At 56.7% G+C, this 13351-nt stretch overlaps 1 protein-coding gene across 1 annotated transcript; it reads left to right on the forward strand.

Annotated features, from left to right (window-relative positions):
• The first annotated feature begins 382 nt into the window (after positions 1–382).
• ARSI (arylsulfatase family member I) lies at positions 383–6892 on the forward strand. Its single transcript, XM_044231471.1, has 2 exons — positions 383–796; positions 4624–6892. The coding sequence occupies exons 1-2, from the start codon at positions 480–482 to the stop codon at positions 6029–6031; spliced, it is 1725 nt and encodes a 574-aa protein (XP_044087406.1). The 5' UTR covers positions 383–479; the 3' UTR covers positions 6032–6892.
• Positions 6893–13351: the final 6459 nt, after the last annotated feature.

The following is a 13351-nucleotide window of genomic DNA, read 5'->3' on the forward strand; positions in this document are numbered from 1 at the left end:
CCCTGCGGGGAGCCCGACTGTTCTCAGGACTCGGGCGGGGCGAGAGGCAGGGCCGGGGGCTGGAGGGTCGGGAGGAGGAGGAAAGGAAAGCAGAGGCGAGAGAAATTAGGAGGCGGGAGAAATCGAGGGCTAATAGGAAGGGGAGAGTCAGAGGATGGTGGAGAGCACTTTTTGGAAGCAGCCACGCCGCGTCTCAGGCTGGCCCGGCTGAGCTGGGGAAGAGGGAGCGAGGGCGGTGCAGGGCGGGCGCGCGGGCAGCGGGAGGCAGCTCTGCGCGGGCCTGACCTCCCCAGAGCGTCCCGCTGCGGCCGCGCAGGTCCCCCCTCCGGTCCTGATCCAACTTCTGGGCTGCCCCCGGGGCCGCTGAACGAACTCGCAGCGTCCAGGCGGGCCAGCCGGCCGTTGTGCGGGCCGTGCGCCCTGGGCGCGCGAGGCGGTGAGGCCCCGGGAACCCTGTGCGCCGGGACGCGCGGGCCGGCATGGCGATGCACGCCCTCACTGGCTTCTCGCTGGTCAGCCTGCTCAGCTTCGGCTACCTGTCCTGGGACTGGGCCAAGCCGAGTCTGGTGGCTGACGGGCCTGGGGAGGCCGGTGTGGAGCCTACGGCCGCTCCACCCCAGCCTCCCCATATCATCTTCATCCTCACCGACGACCAGGGCTACCACGACGTGGGCTACCACGGCTCCGATATCGAGACCCCTACACTGGACCGGCTGGCAGCCGAGGGTGTCAAGCTGGAGAATTATTATATTCAGCCCATCTGCACGCCTTCGCGGAGCCAACTTCTCACTGGCAGGTAGGTATGCCCCAGGCTGCTGGGACTGGCCCCGTGTGCCCCAAATAAATCCCGCCTGTCGATTTCCTCTACTTTCCCAGAAGCCCCCCCCCCCCCAATTCCCAACCCCTCTGGGACCTGGGAAACCAGGACTCCGCCAATTCTGTCTCCAGTTGCTTTGTGTGATCATTACTTAAGTCCTTTGCCCTCTCTGGGCCTCAGTTTCTCCAACTGTACACTGAATGGATGGGATCATCTTTGAGGTCTCCTCCTTCTGATGTTCTAGGACACACACTGTACACCATGCGAAGGAGACACCTGGGCATCCCTTTGTGAGAGGCACATGGCAATCTCTGACACTTAGGTTTTAACCCTGCTTCTAATTACAGACCCGGAGGCCATGAGCAAATCATTCAGCTTCTCTAAGCCTCTGCTTCCTTGTCTGTCCGTAAACAGAGTGGAGGGCAGTGTTTATCCTGAAGAAGAGTGGTGAGGATGGGATAAATTGTATGTATCCTGCTTGGCTATAATAAATGGCAGCTTCTAGGTCACCGGAGGGATCAGGGTTCCCAAACCGAGGGCTGCATGGAAAGGAAACCAAGGAACGTGTAGGGGGGGCAGAAAGACACACGCAGGATGCTTTGACCTGTGACTAGTTCCTTCACTTCTCCAAACCTCTGTTTTTTCCTCTGCGAAATCCTCCTAATTTGGCTGGGAGCCCCCAGGAGACGTGCTGCTTTCTCCGTAAGGAGTTGTCCACAGGCAAGGCGGCTGGATTACAGGATTAAAAGAGCAGGGTAACAGGAGGTGGGGGTGTGGAAGGCAAACTCTGGCCACTTAGGAGAAAATCCTTTGGCAAGACTGAAGCTAATCCTCCTTGGATAGGGTCCAAGTCATGCCTTCTCCAAAAGCCATTAGCATGATCTCAGGAACCAGAGCCTTGCTCTCCCAGTTTCCCCGGTGGGAGAAACTGAGGCATGGAGTCAGGGGTCGGGGGACCAACTCATGCCTCTGCCCAACTTCAGGGTCAGTGGGAGTGGGGGCTGAGCGGCCAGGTGGTTGGCAGGGGTCCCAGAGCTGGGAGTCGAATAGGTCCCTTTTCTTCCTCCACTCGGGCACGCACGCAACATTCAGCTCCAGGAACAGAGAGGGAGGGAGATAGAACTGGGGAAGTGTGGAAGAGGGGCTGGTGTGTGTGTTATGGGTTGGGGCGTCAGTAGTGTTGGCGAGGGCCAAATGTTGACTAACCTCCAGCAGGGGGAAAGAACCTGCATCTCCAAGAATTGTGCACAAGCTAGCATTTCTCTCTCGAGAGGTGACTTTCGGTTGAAGCAGGGGAATGAGCAGCCGGCAGGGCTGGGTTCCAACCCCCTGATCTGGGAAGTTAGCTGAGCGTGGCTGGGCAGCGTCTGCCCTCCGCCCCCTGCAGCTGGCTCCATCTGACTGATGCTGACGACTCTCATTAGTGTTTGTTAAGGCATCCAGTCGTGCTCCGTGATGCTGGAGAGAGCCAGTGTTTCTCATGTTACCCCCTTGCAGCCGGGCTTCGGTGACCCGTAGCTGGCCCGCCCACTTTAGAAACAGGTCCTCCGAGGTACCCAGCCCTGTGATGAGGCCCCGCCACTGCTTGGCCCTGGGGTACTTCCCATATTAAATGGAATCATTCATTAGCTTGATTGGGGGCTGCGGAGCCAGCATCACCGAGAGGATTTGAGCACAAGCTGTGTAGACCTGGGTTCCAAGCTCGGAGCCCCTGCTGGTTAGCTGTCTGCAGTTGGGCCCGTGCTGTACTTTTGAGAGCCTCAGTTTCATTAGCTGTGGAATGGGGATAATAATAGTCTTCCCTGTAGCTTTTAATGAAGTTTAAATGAAATAATATATGTGGTGTAGAGACAAATATAAAAATGGCAACACTAGCTAGCGATACTAATGATGAAAGCTCTAAGTTAAGGAAACCAAAAATAGGAGAGCCCACCGCCCGCAGGCCTGGGTTAAAGGAGTCAGGTTGTCAGGTCTTGGCTTAACTAGGATTCCTCTGGGGTGAGAAAAAGCTGTGGGATTCTAAGACCCTTGTGAAGTTCTAGCCTTCTTATTTACTCTGGGCTTTTAAGACTTGAGTAAAGGCTGGACACCACAAGCAGATCACATGGGGACCTTGACCGCAGAAGGGATTTGAATGAATAGACGAGGAATGCAGGATTCTGCTAACCATTTGCTCCTGCCTCAGAGCATCAGCCTGGGTGAGTGACCCAGATCCAGGGGCCACATGAATGTATAGGCAGGCACGTAGGAACTGGTCTCATAAAATTTGGGAACTGGAGGGTTTTCAGAGACCTGCCGTCCTACCCAGCTAACCCGTTTATGTGAGCTCACTGAGGCCACCATGGAGGAAGAGATGTGGCAGCTGAGTTTGCTGGAGACGAGTCTGGGTTTGGACTCTGCTTGGACTTATGTTCAAGTCCTAGTTTTGCTCCTGACCCCTGAGTGACCTTGAGCAAGGCCCTTCCCCTCCTCTGCACATGGGGTTTTTGTTTGCTTGTTTGTCTTTTTTTTTTTTTTTAAAGATTTTATTTATTTATGAGAGAGAGAGAGAGAGAGAGAGAGCACGAACTGGCGAGGGCCGGAGGGAGAAGGAGAGGGACTAGCAGACCCCCTGCTGAGTGCGGAGCCTGATGCAAGGCTCCACTCCTCGCTCCATCCCTGGATCCTGAGATCATGACCTGAGTGAAAGTCAGACACTTAACCAACTGAGCCACCCAGGTGCTCCTGGACCTGTGTTTTTTTTTTTTTTTTTTAAAGATTTTATTTATTTATTTGACAGAGAGATCACAAGCAGGCAGAGAGGCAGGCAGAGAGAGAGGAGGAAGCAGGCTCCCTGCTGAGCAGAGAGCCCGATGCGGGCCTCGATCCCAGGACCCTGAGATCATGACCTGAGCCGAAGGCAGCGGCTTAACCCACTGAGCCACCCAGGCGCCCTGGACCTGTGTTTTTAAAGACAGAATAAATACACTAGAAATTGACTCGGTCCCTTCTGCCTCTAAAATCCTGAGTGCCTGCCTGTCTTCCTTCCTTCCTTCTTTCCTTCCAGACGTAATTGAGGATTGTTTAAACATCACCTGAATGCCGGGAATACAAAGTTGAGTAAAGGACAGCCCCATTACATACCACTGGACCCACAAGCATGTACAACTAAGCAGAACCCAATGGCCACATAGGACGATGATCATGTGTACTAAATGTTAACCCAGAAACAAAAGTGACTCATTCTTTTGAAAGAACTTAGGAATTCTGAAATCTCTGAAGACCCCTGGGATTTAGATCCCCACTCCAGTTACTAATTGTTTGAATCACTTGGCAAATGACTTAACTTACTGAGCCTCAGTTTCCTTACTTGGAAAATGGGAATAATAATGACACACATACACTCCCTAGGTTAGTGGGGAGTTGGTGAGATGCTTAGTATAAGGGGCTTAGCACAATGCTGAGCACAGAGAGAGGACTTGGTATTAGTTATTATTATTATTATTTTTTGTCATGATTAACCTGGGTTCGACTCTTAACTCCCCCACCTTCCTGGCTGCGTGATCCTGGATGAGTGGTTGAACCATTCCAAGCTTCAGTCTCCTCATCTGTCAAACAATAAATAATCAGCTTCTATTGATTTTGAGGATTTTGAGGATTCTGTTGAGACAACGCATTTGGAGTGCTTTTTGCATGCCGATTACTGTGCATTTGCTGGAAGTGCTGGGACCAGAGCTCCCCTCAGGGAGGGCACTGGGGGCTTGGTTGGCCCGAGTGGTGGTTTGTAGCTTCCTTGTGCCTTCCACACGCTGTCCTCTTCTCACCAGGTACCAGATCCACACCGGACTTCAGCACTCCATCATCCGCCCTCGGCAGCCCAACTGCCTGCCCCTGGACCAGGTGACGCTGCCCCAGAAGCTGCAGGAGGCAGGCTACTCCACCCACATGGTGGGCAAGTGGCACCTGGGCTTCTACCGGAAGGAGTGCCTGCCCACCCGCCGGGGCTTCGACACCTTCCTGGGCTCGCTCACCGGCAACGTGGACTACTACACCTACGACAACTGTGACGGGCCCGGGGTGTGTGGCTTTGACCTGCACGAGGGCGAGAGCGTGGCCTGGGGGCTCAGCGGCCAGTACTCCACCATGCTCTACGCCCAGCGGGTCAGCCACATCCTCGCTAGCCACAGCCCCCGGCGGCCCCTCTTCCTCTACGTGGCCTTCCAGGCCGTGCACACGCCCTTGCAGTCCCCTCGCGAGTACCTGTACCGCTACCGCGGCATGGGCAATGTGGCCCGGCGCAAGTACGCAGCCATGGTAACCTGCATGGATGAGGCCGTGCGCAACATCACCGGGGCCCTCAAGCGCTACGGTTTCTACAACAACAGTGTCATCATCTTCTCTAGCGACAACGGCGGCCAGACCTTCTCCGGGGGTAGCAACTGGCCACTGCGAGGACGCAAGGGCACTTACTGGGAAGGGGGTGTGCGTGGCCTCGGCTTCGTCCACAGCCCCCTGCTCAAGCGAAAGCGCCGGACAAGCCGGGCGCTGGTGCACATCACTGACTGGTACCCGACCCTGGTGGGTCTGGCAGGTGGCACTGCCTCAGCGGCGGATGGGCTAGACGGCTATGACGTGTGGCCCACCATCAGTGAGGGCCGGGCCTCGCCGCGCACAGAGATCCTGCACAATATCGACCCCCTCTACAACCATGCCCGGCATGGCTCCCTGGAGGCTGGCTTTGGCATCTGGAACACGGCTGTGCAGGCTGCTATCCGCGTGGGTGAGTGGAAGCTGCTCACAGGGGACCCTGGCTATGGGGATTGGATCCCACCGCAGATGCTGGCCGCCTTTCCCGGCAGCTGGTGGAACCTTGAGCGCATGGCCAGTGCCCGCCAGGCGGTGTGGCTCTTCAACATCAGCGCTGACCCCTACGAACGGGAGGACCTGGCTGGCCAACGGCCCGATGTGGTCCGTGCCCTTCTGACCCGTCTGGTGGACTATAACCGCACAGCCATCCCTGTGCGCTACCCAGCTGAGAATCCGCGGGCCCATCCCGACTTTAATGGGGGTGCTTGGGGGCCCTGGGCCAGTGATGAGGAAGAAGAGGAAGAGGAGGAAGAGGAAGGCAGGGCTCGAAGCTTCTCCCGAGGGCGCCGCAAGAAAAAGTGCAAGATTTGCAAGCTTCGATCCTTTTTTCGTAAACTCAACACCAGGCTGATGTCCCAGCGGATCTGATGGGGGGGACGTCATGATCTCTGTCCCCCTAGATGTACTTCCCCAATCAGGTCTGGCCCTGCCCCTCCTCACCAAGGGGCCTGAGGTCAAATCCCCACCTGTAGGGAAATGGGGAGCAGAGAGATCCTCCTTTGAAGGGTGGGGAGCTTGGCCTGGGGGAGAATAAACTAGACACAGTTGCCTGGATTCCAGTTCCACCTCTCCATTGACTTGCTCTGTGACCTCAAGTGGCCTGCGTGAGCTCTCAGGGCCTCCGTGTCTTGCTCAGTGAAAGAGCTGTAATGACTTGGTGGCTCCGTGGAGTGAACCTGGCGCCTGGGGCCATGATGGAGTTCCCGTTGACCTTGCCACCTCCCAGCTCTTCGACGACCTTGCCCTTGAAGCCTGCACCTCTGGGATATTGCTTGGGTGAGGGGCAACATGGAGGCATCTCTAGGCCTGGACCCTTGCTGAGGCATGGTGGTCGGGCCAGAGTGCTGAGGGCGGAGGTGGAGGGATAGGGGCTGACTTTCCTAGTTCTCCCATGGCTTGGGCCAATCTCGAGGCCAGACAAGTGCTGGGAGCTATGGGAGAAAGCTCTCCTTCCAGCCCCTAGCACCCAGAGGACAGACTGGGCTGTTAGCTACAGCAGGATCAAGGGTGATGGAAACAGCTGTGAAAAGAGCTCCGAACTAACAATCAGGACACTGGGTGCTGCTTTGACTTTGGACCCAATCCTTCCCCTTTGAGCCTCTATTTCCCCATCTGCAAATGGGGTTGTTAGCCCTAGCTCCGCCTACCTCACAGGGCTATAGAGATATACTGGCCAAAGTAATGGTTGTGGAGGAGCCCATGAACTTGATTAAAATGCAGTCACATGGACGCCAGGGCTGCAGGGCTGTCTGTGAGCACCGGTGTGGGTGTGTGCTTCCTGAGGGCAAGTAGGAGCTCACCACTGACCGAGTCCGTGGGAGAGGAGGTAGACAGGCTGGTGGGGAAGCAGAATGTACAAGTTCTGGCCCAGCCTTGCCACAGGCCCACCGGGTGACCTCTGGGCAAATCCCAGAGCCTCTCTGGGCCTCAGTGTCCCCCTGTGTACAATGGATGATTTAAGAGCCCTTCCGACTTGGTCGTTCCAGGGACCCCTGTACGTGTATGCTGGGGGGCATGGGCTGAGTGGCGGGAGGAGGGGCCTAGGGGGCTCGGAGCCTGCTTGCTGCAGAGCGTGCCTCTATCCGCACATTGCGTTCTGCATATCTCCCTTCAGGTTCCAGTCGGTGCAGCGTGTGTAGGCGAAAGCCCTGCTGTGAATTTTGAAAATAGTTATTTTTGTCACTGGCAAAGGAGGCCTGTTAGGACTCGTCAGCTTGTGGATGAGCAGGACGGGCGGGGCGGGGTGGGCTGGGTGCGGTGCAGTGGAGGGGGTTTGGGGACGGGTTCCAGAGTGCATCCCCTCTGCAGAGCTAGCTGAGCCCAGCAGTGAGCATCTAGCCTGGGGCTGCAGGGCCAAGGTGACTGACCATAGGCTGGGCTCCTTCCTCTGTCCCCAGCGGGATCTTTCTCTATCTCTAGGAGGTTGATGCCTGCGCTGTGCAGGGCAGAGCACAGGGGCCGGGACTGGCTGAGGCCTCTGGGTTCCGGCCACCACCAGAGCTTCTGCCTGCTCAGGAGGGAGACGGAAGAAGTCGTCCACTGGGATGGTGTCCTAGGCCCAGCATATCCCACAGATGGGTTGTTCAGAGTCTGCCCGTTCTCCAGGACACACCAGCTCCACTGGGTTCTTCCCCAGCTGTAGGGCTGTGCCCTTCCAGAATGGTGTGGCCCCAGGGCTCTCCTGCAGCTCCCGGCTCCCACCAGTTCGCTGGAGGCCTCTCCTAAGACTACCCTTAGGTGGCCTAACTTTGAGCTCCAGCCCTGCTTCTCTTCCTGGGCCCCTACCCTTTGGGGCCATGAGAGCATAACCATAAAAGACCCTTTCTGCACCTCCCTGGACACCACAGCCTACCCCCTGTGGCTAACCTGGCCTTCAACAGAGTCCAGCTGGGCCCTGGGGCTGTCCTGGGGAGGAAGCTCTGCAGCATCTCAAACCCAGCCTAGAGCTGGCCTGGCCCAGAGTCCTGGATAACCCAGAACCCAGCAGACAGCCCAGGAGCCCCACTGAAGCTTCAGCCTGCAACCTGGTCCACAGTCCGGCTGTCCCCAAGCCTGCCTACCCAGGGCCGAGACGGGTGGAAGGGACTGGGATAAGGAGCCGCCAGGATTAGGGCTTTGGGAGGAAAGGCTCAGCCTCCTTGTGGTTTCTGTTCTGTCCAGCAGACAGTGTGGCTTTTGCCCACCTCCTCCTGTCTCCCATAGCCCCTGAGATTCTCCTCCAGCCAGAGCACCTGGCTCTGGAATCTGCATCTGGACTCTGACTGCTACTGCTGAACAGATGCTCATACACCTATGCTGGGGAGGAGTGGGAGGAAGGGTGGACCAGAGGCAGCTCTGGCCCCTTGGGTCACTGATCTGAGGGAATGGAGCCTAGAGATGCCAGACAGACCCTCGGTTCCCCCTAGAGATGCCAGACAGACCCTCGGTTTCCCCCTTGGCTGGATCAGATGGCAGCACATCTCCCAGCAAGCCATGTTAGAGCCAGGGGTGGCCCTATCCTAGCTAGGCCCTGCCTGTGGAGTCTTGTGCAGACGTGACCAGTCCCTTGGACCTTGGCAGTGTTTCTTCTTCTCACTTGGTACCGACTGGCTACCCTGGGCCTCAGGCAAGCAGCCCGGCAGTGGCAGGAAGGAGGTAGGCAGAGCAGGGTAAGGGAAGGAGCACTGTTCCGGGAGTCCGGAATTCTGGATTATGTCCTGACTCTGGTCCTGACTTCTGCTACTGAGGGAGGGCCGTTTCCTGTCTCTGGGCCTTGGTCTCCATCTGGGCTCTGTCAGGGCCCCTCCAGTCCTCATGCAGGCCAAAGAACATAGGGCGGAGGTGCAGAAGTCACCCAGACCCTACACCGGCAAGTCCTGTCGCATCTCTGCAAAATAGGCGGTGACCGAACCCATCCCACAGATATGTGTTGTGAGGCATAAATTGTGCAGTATGCTTAGCACTGGGCCTGGCTCTAAACAGAAATAACTATTTTTCATATTTTTGGAGTCAGCGAGGGAACATCTTGTCCCCATATTTCTTAGGAGGAAATGGAGGCCCCAGTGGGAAAAAGACCTGCCATAAGTATTCCTAACCAACAGTCAGACTTGAACTTGAGTCCTCTAACTGCAGGCTGTGTCTTCTAACTGCCATGGCCCTCTGCCCCCGGCTCCCTGCTTCCCTCTGTTCTGCAAGCAGTGCCTCCTACGGGGGACCCTGTAGGGGACAGTGCTGGCCCCTGCCCCCCAACTTCTCTCCCAAGTGTAAGCCTGGTGTTACTTGCTGCCATTCATTAACCAAATGGCCCTCCACCTAGACAGACCCCCTGCAGGATCATTTCTCCCTCGGCCCACTTTCCACCGATTCTGCCCCCCACGCTCACTGCCCTTAGTGGGACAGGCCTCGTGGGGACCCTTCCGATGGCATGTTCTCTGTGGTACCCTGCCCAGGCCCTGTAGGACCCTGAGGCACTCGGGTGTGTATGTGTGAGTGTGTGCATGTGGGCCGTGCAAGGTGGGATGTGAGCGGGCTGGCACAATGCTTCCCAAGCTCTGAATCCCCCCGCACCCTCCACTGCTGCCATGGTCCAGGAACTTGGCCCGGCCCTAGTTCTTTTCCTTCCCATCCCATCGACATGGGGTATAGCTTGTGTTCCCGTTCCCTCTCTTAGCATGCTGGGGCTGTGCTCAGCAACCTCTGGGGCTCCCGCCCCCAGCCACCAGCCTGTGGCGGGCAGGCCAGCTCTGGAGTACCACAGGCGTGTTGCAGATGGGCACACACGTGCTGGCTCGCATGCCTGCCATGGCCCTGGGGAGTGGGCAGTCTGTCAGGAACGGTCCCCCCACCCCATGCAATCGGCTCATTCTCTCCACATCCCAGAGGCAGGCCTGGCTCCTCACTGCCCACCACCACCAGGCAGAGCTGCCAGGCTTGTGGGCACAGGGGAGGCAGTGAATTAGCTGTCGTGGGGGGCAACAGTCAAATCCAGGATGGGGCGGGGGGGGCCCGTCCAAGGCAGTGCCCATACCCTGAGCTAAGCTCTCCAAGATTCCAAGTGGATGTGTGCGTAAGAGAGAGTTGCCAAGGAGACCTTTTGGTCTTCTCCCTCCTCTCCAGCCATCTCTCTGGCACCAGGTCCTGCGTGTCGTGCCGTGTCCCACCTTCCTGCACGGGGTCTGGACTGGGGAGGACAAGAGGAGGCAGGAGGGAGAGAGGGAGAAATAAAGGGGTGGGGGGAAGGCCCTGGAAGGATAAGGAGGATTGAGAAGAAAGCACTTCGGGGAAGGAGGGAAGTGGGGGAAAGGTGGGAAAGAGAAAGGAGAGGAGAAAGAGGAGTGAAAAAGAAGACAGAGGTAGGAAAGGATGACCAACAGGGGTGGGGGACGGGATGGAGTGGTACCGGGCTAGGTTGCCCTTGCTCTCTGAAGTCACACAGGTCACCTCCATGGTTGCTGTCAGAAACAGGGAGGGAGCTGGCCATGAGCCTCTGACCCTCTTGTCACCCTAGATCTTCCACTGACCTGAGAGCAAGACCTCCAGACAGGTGTTCTGCTTTCTACCTGCTTCTCTTCACCAGTGGGGGGCTGGGGCTGGGGCCCCGAGCCCAGGAACCCGATGGTCAGGCCTGCTCCCCCCTGAGCAGGACTTTCACCTCCTTTGTCTGGAACTTCAGACTCCCATTCATACAGCCTCAGGGGCCTGTTTGCCATTTGTTTTATGTATTAACTTCTAAAGCCTCATTAAGTGAGCTAAGAGGTCTCTGAGCCCTCTCATCCCAGCCCCTGTCCTTTGTCCTACAGGCATTGCTTGGACCTGGCTGGGGCCAGGTGATGCTCAAACCAGGAACTCAACTCCAGTGGGGCTGCAAAGTGCTAGGAGAAAAGACATGATACGTGCTTCCACGATTCAGACATAGCAGAGTGAGGAGAGAAGGTTTCTTTCTGAGTCTCTTAATAGTAATAATTTCCCATCTCTGAGCATTTACAGTGTGTCAGCGGCTGTGCTCATCTGCTCATCTCCTTCCTCCTTAAACAGCCCGGGAGGTAGGGAATATTAATAACTCTGTTTTGCAGATGAGGAAACTGAGGCACAGAGAAGTTAGGCAACTCATCTAAAATCCCACAGCCTATAAATGGTGGAGTCCCTCTCCTCTCCCCTGGACAGTGACCGAGGTGGCCTCAGAGGTCACTAAGGTCTGTTGCAACACCTTCAGGAATGGATGCCTCTCCCAGGAAGGGCTAGAGGGTCTGGGCGGGATGGTGGCCGTGCGGCCCTTCCCCCACTTCCCCTGCATCTGCCTCTCGCCCCTGGCAGCCTCAGCTTTCCATGCCCAGCCCGCTCCCACCAGCTGTGCGGCCCCGAGCAAAGGCCTCTCTTCTCTTCCTCTGAACTGCAACGTTGGCGGCAGGAGCAGGAAGCATATTGTGCGCAGAAACAAAACTGAGTGGTTTTTCCTTTTTCTGAAGGTGGTAATGGTGCAATTAGTGGCTAAGCCATTACCCCTCCTCCCTAGCTCGCCTCCTCTCCCTCCCCTCGGCCTCCCTCCTGTTTCTCTCCTGGGAAGAAGTGGCTAAGTCCTGAGTTTGGAGAGCCAATCCCATCATTCTCTCCCACCCCTGATGCCCAGGGAGAGGGGCAGAATTGTGGGAGAGGGTACCCAGACGTCTCCAGGGGCCCCAGGACCCAAGGTAGTAAGTCAGGGACCCGCTAGGGTTGGGGATTACCAAGAAGTGGACAATATGTTCAGCAAGTGAGGTGACCAGTAAGGCAATTGGAAGGTTCAGAGGGGTGGGTTAACAGCTCAGAAGATTGGGATCTTGGACCCTTTTATCTCACCTGGGCTCCTTGTGGGCAAATGCTGGCAAGAGACCTCAGCCTGGTGGGCTGTGAAATGAACTTGAGTGGAGGAGGTGTGTGTGAAATTCTGAGTCCAAGTGAGAGTGATGGAGGTGGTCATGGTCCCACTTTAGACCTTCCTTTTCCTCTTCCAGAAACTAAAAAGAGGCCTCTTGTTTACATACTTCCCAAAGGCTTCCACAGCCCTTAACCCACTCCCTCTTCACAGCCTTCCTCTGCAGTGGCAACTTTGTTCTGTTTTGCAGAAAAGGACGCCGGAGGATCAGAGAGGGGCAGTGACTTTCCCAGGGTCACACAGCTCACAAACGGCAGAACTGGAGTTGAACTCAGATCCTTAAACTCCAACCATTTTCCTTCCAAACCACACCCCCCCACCCCCAGGCTTGAATGAGATCTTGGGGCCATGGACCTGGCTGCTGCCCTGAAGAGTTGAACTTGTCAGGGAAAAGGGGGAATGAGGAAGAGAGAATGAGGATTTCAGGGCAGGCCCATGGCCACTCCCCTCCATGCCAGGCCATGTTTCCCTCCCCACTGCTGCCTCCGCCTCTTTCACCTTGACTTGAAGCACAAGCAGAAACTGGGACATGAGCCCCAGGAGACCAGATCTCCATGGTCCCTCTGGGGGCATGGAATGGAGGAGAAGGGTGGGGGTGAGCGGGCCGGCAGGGCCGTTCCCTCCAGAATCCCAATGTCTCCTCTGCACTTGTCCCTCAAGCTAGAGCACCAGTGGGATGGACAAGGTGGCAGAGAACGAGAACACAATAAGGAAGACAGAGACAGAGGCAAAAACCAAAATACAGAGGGGAGCAGAGAGACAGTTACAGACTACAGTGATCCACTGGGAGAGAGATCCCAATGAATTAGCCATCGCTTCCTGTAAACCTTGGAACCCGGCTGTTGCCAGGGCAACGGGGCAATACCTGTCTCTCCAGAGGAGATGAAGTTGCCAGGGTAACTGCATCCTGTCTTTCCTGGGGACCATCCCAGAATGTGGCACCCACTGGACGTTACCATAGCAACTGCCTTTTTGCCCCACTTAATCCCATCCTGTCTGCTACAAGGGACCCACAGTTGGAGGTGGGGGAGGTGGGGAGAGAGACGATCACTTGTGGATTAAGTTTGTTCTTCTCTCCCTCCCCAGACTCCTTGGTCAGTCCACCACCGTGGGGGTGCCGGGTCCACCCGCCCCTGGGCCCACACAGGCCTGCAACATTGTGTGCGTTTAGGGCCAGGGCGTCCGGGAGCAGGTTTTGCAGTGGAAGGCAGGCAGGTGTTGGGGAGGCAGTTACCCGGGCAACGGGAACAGGGCGTTTCGGAGGTGGTTGCCATGGGGACCTGGATGCTGACGAAGGC

Source organism: Neovison vison, chromosome 1 (genome assembly GCF_020171115.1).
Source record: "Neovison vison isolate M4711 chromosome 1, ASM_NN_V1, whole genome shotgun sequence".
In the NCBI taxonomy this organism is placed as follows: Eukaryota; Metazoa; Chordata; class Mammalia; order Carnivora; family Mustelidae; genus Neogale; species Neogale vison.